The sequence below is a fragment of the Portunus trituberculatus genome, chromosome 41 (genome assembly GCF_017591435.1).
Source record: "Portunus trituberculatus isolate SZX2019 chromosome 41, ASM1759143v1, whole genome shotgun sequence".
NCBI classification, from domain to species: Eukaryota; Metazoa; Arthropoda; class Malacostraca; order Decapoda; family Portunidae; genus Portunus; species Portunus trituberculatus.
In genome coordinates, this window is record NC_059295.1 from 37890898 (window position 1) to 37900538 (window position 9641).

The 9641-nt window shown below is 43.7% G+C and overlaps 1 protein-coding gene across 5 annotated transcripts in view; it reads left to right on the forward strand.

Annotated features, from left to right (window-relative positions):
- Positions 1–1441: 1441 nt before the first annotated feature.
- Positions 1442–9641, forward strand: part of LOC123517028 (LIM/homeobox protein Lhx3-like) — a 35351-nt gene continuing 27151 nt past the window's right edge. For 4 of the 5 annotated variants that reach the window (XM_045276848.1, XM_045276847.1, XM_045276850.1 and 1 more), the window contains exons 1-2: positions 1442–1864; positions 9211–9385. In XM_045276848.1, coding sequence (XP_045132783.1) covers positions 1696–1864; positions 9211–9385 — 344 coding nt within the window. In that variant the 5' untranslated portion in view covers positions 1442–1695. The remainder of the gene's footprint in view (positions 1865–9210; positions 9386–9641) is intronic. The other variant, XM_045276851.1, reaches the window with a different exon arrangement.

The following is a 9641-nucleotide window of genomic DNA, read 5'->3' on the forward strand; positions in this document are numbered from 1 at the left end:
GTTGACTCCATCACCTACGTAATACATTAACACGACAGATAGCACTAAGGATTCTGTATATGAAAGCTGGAAAAAAGAAAAGTAACTCATTAAACAAAAGAATTCTTAAAAAAAAAAAAAAAAAACAGTCACGCACATTGCTAACTGAGGGTGAAGAGGAAAACTTGACCTTATACCGTCATTCTCAGCTTGTCATTGCACAGTATTTTTAAGCTTTCCCGTGTCTTATATCGACAATTTTTAACTTTCAAGACTGTTTTGCTGATCCTAATACCCATTCTGCATTTAAGGAGGCGGTGGCATAGTGGATAAGGTGGTGAGCGTGGGATCGAGCAGACGTCCACGCGTAGGTTCGAATCCCACCACCTACAGCCTTAAACACTTTGCCATTTGTCGAGTGGTTCAAATACTGCTGATGAGGGAACAGGGCGTTTGAGACTACGATCCATTCTCTTCTAAAAGTGTGGGAAAAATTAAGCGTTTCATGAACCGGACGCTGGCGAGGGGCTTCAAGTGTTTGTGGGCCTAATAGGAAGCCGCTGGATCTGTCTATACTGCTGCTAATACCCGAAGCTCGCTGGTCACGCCCTTACCGCCGCGTGCCGTGATGAGTGACGCCCAGCTGGGAGGGTGCATTCACTGGTAGCAGGGGTCAGCCGAAGTAAAGGGAGGTGATGATGTTAATGGCTGGCTGCCTGTGTTAACCCTTTAAACATGACTCATTACCACTAGTGTTCTCTCTCTCTCTCTCTCTCTCTCTCTCTCTCATCGATGGGTTACTGTTCTTTCACGGTTGACTGGCTAGGCTGGCGGAGGGAGGCTGGGAGGTAGGGTGCGGACCAAGGAGGCTGGCTGACAGACACACAGGTCGCCTCGCCCATTATGCGCCGGCAGCCCGCCTTTAAGACCACAGCTGGGCCACAACAGTGCTGCTGGAAGGGCCTGGTTTGGCTGCAGGTTCGGGCCAGTCCACAGGCATCCCCGGCCCACAGACACTGTTGGTGCGTGATTAACTTTCGAGTGTTTGGTACAATTAATTTGGCGAAGAGAGAGAGAGAGAGAGGGCGGGGGGGAAGGGTGTTTACAAAACACCGCATTCGTCCCGCCCCCGAAGCCTTCCGAAGCGGTGATTGGTGGATATGCGACGCCCGCCACCCGCAAGGCTCTTCCTCCACATTAAGCATTAATTACCTCACGCTTGTGCCTAGTACAGATGAGGCACCTTCATTACGACCAGCAAGAAAGGCAATGCCAGGAGGAGGAGCAGGGCACTGTGGCAGTGGCGGCAGGGTAGCAGAGGGGCATTCGGGGCGGAGAATCGATCCTAGGGTTATCGAGCAGCTGTCGAGAGAGAGAGAGAGAGAGAGAGAGAGAGAGAGAGGGAGGGAGGAGGAGAGGGAGCGTGCTGTACGACACTCTGGGCCAGGCATGATGAAGAGCACGTGTCGGTCGTCAATACGCACATAACGCGTGCAGCCGCCGCCAGCCCCGTCCAGCTACGCCACCACACGTTGCCGCACGCACGCCCTCCGCTCGTTGCTGTGCCGCGCAAGTCGCACGCCGTAAACAGCGCGACACCACGAACTCAGTGTAGTGATGGAAAAATAAACAGAAAAGGAATACTAAAGCCGTAAAGGACACCACTATAACTTTGACTGGTGATCTGCCTCCTTCGACACCGCCAAGGAGAGGACAATGATATTATTCGGAAACGCTGCCCTTACGCCCTCGCCCTCGTCGTCGTCCTCGTCTTCGTCGCCAGTGTCCCAGACGACCCTGTCCCCGCACACCCTCCACGATGCCGCCCTCACCACGCCTGTATCAGACATCTTCTTGCCGCCCGCGCTACATCCTCTCCTCCTCTGTGAGTCTACCGCCACGCTCTAGTTCTTTAATGTGTTAATTGATAGTGAAAGTGTCAAATACCTTCAATGTATAGATTTTAAAGGCACTGATAGTTAAAGATTCATTTGTAGTATTAAGCAACCCATACGTCAACTGTGTTGGAATTCTCTCTCATAAAGCTGTATGTTAAGAGTTTAACGGCATGTCGGTTACAGGTGCCATTGTATAGATTCGTGATTAAAAACTTTAATACTTAAAGATGTTATTTACTAGGATAGTAAACCAAAATATCTGTAAATAGTCTTAGTTTCTACGAGTAAGTACATACATGAAATAGTTTAATGGCATGTCAATTACGCCGGCAAGGTGCAGACTGGTAATTAAAGAGTGTAAGCTGATCAAAGGTACAATCTGTAGATGAATCAATAATGAACTTAAATCATTATTTATGCTATAAATTGAAAATGTACATTGCACTTAATTTTTAGCGTGAACACCATTAGACTCGCTGACTGTACAGGAAGCAAAAGTATTTGCCTCGAGTCATTCACTAGTAGGATGTGTAAACTGCGCATCACTTGGAGTAATGTTGTCTTCTTTTAAGAGGGAGGTATCGAGGCATTTGCTCCCCTAATTCTGGCTGACGGTTTTGGCACTTTTTGTACTCTTTGGAGAGCCAGCGCTCAAGTGGGCTTTTTTCTAACTTTTTTTTTTTTTTCCCTTTGCTGGCCCTCTTCCCTACGTAAAAAAAAAAAAAAAAAAAAAAGTAAAACATGGTGAAAACTGTAGACTATAAGTGATGTAAACACTAGATTCGAACATAAGCAGACTACCAAACTATCAACATAAGACCTACAAAATTAACTTGACGTAATAGATTCTGATTAATAAAAGTAGTATAAAAAGCTAGCTCGTCTTAATCTTGTGCGCAAACAAAACAATGGACTGAAGCATAAATAGGTAATCAGAGCGTTTAGAGAAATGGATACAGAATATATTGGCACCAAGGAAGCATACATTCGTGGTTACTTCTCAACTAGTTTTGGTTCAATGTACAGTAAATGTAGGATGAAAACTGTACCACGTAATTTCTCTGTAAATTCCAAAGAACCACATAACTAACTTCGTTTAATCTAAAAGTTGAAAATGACATGCTGATTAACATAAGCATTAAAAACAAAACAAAAACTGCTGACTACATCACACACACACACACACACACACACACACACACACGGCCCGGTAGCTCAGTGGTTAGAGCGCTGGCTTCACAAGCCAGATGACCGGGGTTCGATTCCCCGGCCGGGTGGAGATATTTGGGTGTATCTCCTTTCACGTGTAGCCCCTGTTCACCTAGCAGTGAGTAGGTACGGGATGTAAATCGAGGGGTTGTGACCTTGTTGTCCCGGTGTGTGGTGTGTGCCTGGTCTCAGACCTATCCCAAGATCGGAAATAATGAGCTCTGAGCTCGTTCCGTAGGGTAACGTCTGGCTGTCTCGTCAGAGACTGCAGCAGATCAAACAGTGAATTACACACACACACACACACACACACACACACACACAAACACTTGCGACGCGGACACACAAAGACACACACACACACACACACACACACACACGGTAGCTCAGTGGTTAGAGCGCTGGCTTCACAAGCCAGAGGACCGGGGTTCGATTCCCCGGCCGGGTGGAGATATTTGGGTGTGTCTCCTTTCATGTGTACCCCCTGTTCACCTAGCAGTGAGTAGGTACGGGATGTAAATCGAGGAGTTGTGACCTTGTTGTCCCGGTGTGTGGTGTGTGTCTGGTCTCAGGCCTATCCGAAGATCGGAAATAATGAGCTCTGAGCTCGTTCCGTAGGGTAACGTCTGGCTGTCTCGTCAGAGACTGCAGCAGATCAAACAGTGAAACACACACACACACACACACACACACACACACACACACACAAGACCCAGAATGGAATATGCAGGAGTAGTGTGGACTCCCCATAAAAAGAAACACGTAAGGAAGCTGGAGAGACTACAAAAAATGGCTACAAGAATGGTTCCAGAATTTGAAGGGATGACATATGAAGAAAGACTAAAGGCTATGGATCTACCAACCCTGGAACAGAGAAGGGAGAGAGGGGATCTGATACAAGTTTATAAATTGATCAACGGAATGGACCAAGTAGATAATGAGAATATGACATTCGAAGCACAAGATCGCATAGTAAAAAGCTGAGGAAGGGAAGATGTCTAAGATATATTAAAAAATATAGTTTCCCGCAAAGATGTGTTGAGACTTGGAACAGTTTGAGTGAAGAAGTGGTGTTTAAAGTTTAAAGAAAAATTGGATAAGTGTAGATATGGACACGGGGCCATACGAGCATAAAGCCCAGGCCCTGTAAAACTACAACTAGGTAAATACAACTAGGTAAATACACACACACACACACACACACACACACACACACACACACACACACAAAGTTGTGCATATTTATACATCTTTCCTTTGACGTAATTCAATCACTGATATTTCCTGCATTTTTTCTTTTTTTTATGGAAGAGGGGAAGCTGGCCAAGGACAAAAAAATATATATAACAAAAAAGACTCACTTGATTGCCAGTTCCCTAAAAAGGTCATTTGAGTTATCCAAGTCAGGGAGAAATGTCATGAAACCTCCCTCTTGAAAGAAGTCAAGTCATAGGAAGATGGAAATACAGAAGCAAGCAGGGAGTTCCAGAGTTTACCAGAGAAAGGTATGAATGATTGAGAGTACTACTTAACTCTTGCAGACAAAATAAGGGTTGGACAGAATAAGGGTGAAAGGAAGAAATCCTTGTGCAGCAAGGCCGCAAGAAGAGGGGAGGCATACAGTTAGCAAGATCATTAGAGCAGTTAGCAGGAAAATAGCGATAAAAGATAGCAAGTCATGCAACATTCTGGCGGTGAGAGAGGCAGGAAAATAGCGATAAAAGATAGCAAGTCATGCAACATTCTGGCGGTGAGAGAGGCTGAAGACAGTCAGTCAGAGGAGGGGAGTTGATGAGACGAAAAGCTTTTGATTCTATTCTATCAACTAAAACTGTGTGAGCGGAACCCTCCAAACATGCGAAGAGTACTCCATACAAGAACGGATAAGGCCCTTCTTCAAAGTTAGTAGTTGGAGGGGCGAGAAAAACTGGAGGAGACGCCTCAGAACGCCTATCTTCATAGAAGCTGTTTTAGCAAGAGATAAAATGGGAGGTTTCCAGTTTAGATTATGAGTAAAGGACAGACCAAGGATATTCAGTGTAGAAGATGGGGACAGGTGAGTGTCATTGAAGAAGAGGGGATAGTTGTCTGGAAAGTTGTGTCGATTTGATAGATGGAGGAATTGAGTTTTTGAGGCACTGAACACTACCAAGTTTTCTCTCCCCCAATCAGAAATCTTAGAAAGATCAGAAGTCAGGCGTTCTGTGGAGTCCCTGCGTGATCTGTTAACTTCCTGAAGGGTTGGTAGGAGTGGATAGGGGAAGAAGTTTGGTTAAGATCATTAATCAATAATAGAAGGAGGGTGGGTGACAGGACAGAACCCTGAGGAACAACACTGTTAACGGTACACGGTAAAACAAACACAAAGAAAAAGCAGCTTAGGTAATGGCCATCTAAGGAAGTTTACAGGGACTCCTATACTGTACGCTCATTTTAAGGGCATAATGAAGGCAACATACTGAATATTCCCAAACCGAAGAGGCAGAGCATTATCTCTTTAGATAATACCATCACTACAAAACAACAATATTGATAAATAAAACGAAAGACATGTGCTACAGTAAATCCGTCTATAGTTAACAACGCACTTTTCTCTCATCTCTGAGTGAATGCATTCCTGCGAACGTTCTGACACGAAGGAACACACACGCAGAACAAACATTAGCATCACTGTCTCTGTCTTTTGTTTGTAATGCACAATGATGATAACTTGGTGTCTCCTACGTCTGCTGTTGACTGACTGGTACACCAACTTTTCGACTGACGGATTGTTTAGTGGGCGACCAGACCGAATCAATGACTGACTGATTTACTTATTGACTGACTTATCATTCACTCACTCACTCATTTATGGATGAACTGATTGACTGCCGGAGAAACTGGCTAGATAACTGCCTGTTGATGAGGAAATTAAAATAAAGCAGTAAAAGTAAGTTTTGTGTGCATAAATCATTTTACATTTGAGTGAAAAAAATATTACTCAGTGTAAGAATACTAAGACTTTTCTATTTACAAACCAACGCCCATCATAAGGTTCCATCATTCCAACTCTATCTACTTCTATCGCATATTACATTTTCAATTAAAATCATATTCTATTGTTCACATGAGTTCTGTACTTCAGTCTTCATCATTCTTTAACTCATTCATACCGTGAATGACACGGTAGTAAGGTAGCTGTGTGTGTGTGTGTGTGTGTGTGTGTGTGTGTGTGTTTGTGTTTTTTTTCACCTCGGTTGTCTGCTGGTCACCCAGCCAGTCTTTCCCATTACGGAGCGAGCTCAGAGCTCATAGACCGATCTTCGGGTAGGACTGAGACCACAACACTCTCCACACACCGGGAAAGCGAGGCCACAACCCCTCGAGTTACATCCCGTACCTATTTACTGCTAGGTGAACAGGAGCCACACATTAAGAGGCTTGCCCATTTGCCTCGCCGCCCCGGGACTCGAACCCGGCCCTCTCGATTGTAATTCGAGCGTGCTAACCACTAACCACTACACTACGTGTGTGTGTGTGTGTGTGTGTGTGTGTGTGTGTGTGTGTGTGTGTGTGTGTGTGTGTGTGTGTATTTGCGTGCGTGCATAGGCTTGCGTGTGCGTGCACATGTGTGTGCAAGTGCCCGTGTATGCGTGCCCATTTTAAAGTTGCGTGTCAACTGAACTACGCGTTATCTTCTCAAAATAAAATACCTATGCAGGCGTGGCAGAGAGAGAGAGAGAGAGAGAGAGAGAGAGAGAGAGAGAGAGAGAGAGAGAGAGAGAGAGAGAGAGAGAGAGAGAGAGAGAGAGAATTACACCACTCTCTCACGCATAAAACTTAACAAATCTACAAACACACAAAGTCAATTCCGTTTTTAAGTGATATTTTTCACAGTCAAAGCGATAGAAGACTAATACGTGACGGAAGCTGTGGTATATCTGACACGTTGCTGGTGCCACCTCATCAACGTGGGGAGGGGGAAGGATGAAAGGAGAAAACATGACATGAAATAAACTGAAATATTTTCACTCCTATCATTAAACTAATAGATTTTCCCGTAAATACGCTTTGAAGATTTGAGAGAATATTAAGACTATTTTACTCATCTGTATGTCTGTATGTCTGTCAGTCTGTCTATCTATACATTTATTTACTATTCTAATATGTTTTCTTCATGTCATTACATTTGCGTTCATATTCGTATGACACGTTAAGAAAACCTATACAACGAGTTACTTTTTATGTCGTCATCGTTGTCACCTTTATCATCACCATCATTAACGTCCATATTTAATCATAAACTTTAAGTGTAAGACTAGTAGTACTACTAATAGTACTAAAAGTAGTAGTAGTAGTAGTAGTAGTAGTAGTAGTAGTAGTAGTAGTAGTAGTAGTAGTAGTAGTAGTAGTAGTAGTAACGGCAACTACAACAGTATTAAGAATACTACTGTACTATTACTATTACTACTACTACTTTTACCATTACACACACACACACACACACACACACACACACACACACACACATCTGATCCACTTGTTCTCGGCACTGATAGGGACAGGTGTGCGTCGGAGGGAAGATTAGGTATGCGCAGGTGTTCGTTCGGAGAGAAAAAAGAAAATAACAGTCTGGAAATAAAAGCTGTGACACTCACACACTACAATGCTAAGTATCATTGCTACCCACGACACACACACACACACACAGTCAATATTATCCCTCTTCCTCCTAATTCTTCTTTTCTTTAAGTATTTCCTTCTCCTCTTTATCATCATTACACTCCCAGAAACCCACCATTTTCTAGGCCAAGTAATTGTTCACTGCATCAAGGATTGTTGGCCACAAAGAGCACGAACATTCACCGCAACTAAACATTATGTGACGGAAAGCTCGGCCAAGAAAATAGAAGAAAAAAAGCTTTCTCAAATACCACTCTAAATATATAAAACAAAGTAAAAATAAAGAAGTGGTAGGAGTACTGACTAAAGTTTAAGCACTATCTGTCTATTATCGCTGCCATGTCAAAATGACCATAACAATGGGTGTGGATCACGTGGGTACATCACATCGCCTGCCTCCAAACATTCCGCTAATCCCCATCAACATGTCCAGTATTCCTCGCATTTCCCACACCATCACACATTCACGTACAGTTTTCCACTTTCCTCAAACAACTATATCGGGAATTTTCCCACGGTACGGTTCATTTCCCCCTTTTTATTTCCCAGTTCCCTAGAAATAATCCCCACCCATAGTTAATTGTGTTAAGCTGAGTTTATCAAAGGAAAATTACTACACTAGGCAACATTTACATAGACAGCTTCCACTATCTCTTCCTTCATTATACACGAAGCTCCTCCGTGAATCATAGAAGTTAATAGACCATGTATATTCCAGGAAAAATTCTCCACAAAAACGAGTCTTTCGAAGACGCATTTTTCAACCTATAAGCACACTCCCTTATCTCTACAAGTAGTAATAATAAATAAATGTATAAAAAGTTTATGTACATTATGTAAAAGTTTATTCCTCCTCTTCCAATCGTTCCATGGATGTTGTAGTAATTTCTGCCTCAACCAAAGCACAACTAAAAGCGGCGCAATTCAGCATATTTCTAAGTGCCTCCCAGACTTAACCAGTCCTCACCCATGTATCCAATTAACGCATTCTAATACCTATAAAAAAAATTCTCTTATCCATATCATCATCTCTTCCAACTCCTCACAAACATTCCCAGTCCATCCTTAATACTTCTTTCTTGTTAAGCACCGACCTAGCGATCTTCGCGTTCATTTGTTGATCGGGAGTGTAGCCTTTATAACGACACTCCATCACGTGCTGCTTCTCACTGTATGAGTATTTGCTTTCTTCTCTCTTATCGATCTAAATTTGCATATTGTTCAAGGATCTTTAAGCAATCCAGTTTTTCACTCCTCAATTTGAACAAAAGCTCAAGCAGAAATTCTCTGGAAACAATCCTAAAACACAATATTATCCAACAATCATATCTTTTAACCTTAATATACGCACAACTAGAGAGTAGCGATCTCTTTTTCCCTACGCACACTTGCATCAACTAACCAAAGTTCTCTCTGTCTCTCTCCTCCCTTCCCTCCCTCCTCGGTGACCGTCGCCATACAGCCACCATCCCTAAGTGTGCCGGGTGCTCGGAAGCCATCCTGGACCGGTTTATCCTCAAGGTGCTGGAGAGAACGTGGCATTCCCGCTGCCTCAAGTGTGCGGATTGCGGCGCCCAGCTCACAGACAAATGCTTCGCCAGAAATCAACAAGTATACTGCAAGGAAGACTTTTTCAGGTGAGTGTGAAATGAAGGAAGTTTCGGGAGGTTGTGGGGAGAGAGGGAGAAGGAGTAAGTTGAGTTGATGAGTTTTAGGAAGGTTGAGGAGAGGAAAAGAGGAGTGAGTGGCGTGTGACTGAATGAGTGAGGTGAGTGAGCACACGCTTCTCTGTGTGTGTGTGTGTGTGTGTGTGTGTGTGTGTGTGTGTGTGTGTGTGTGTGTGTGTGTGTGTGTGTGCGCGCGCGCGCGTGTAATTCACCACGGTCGTCTGCT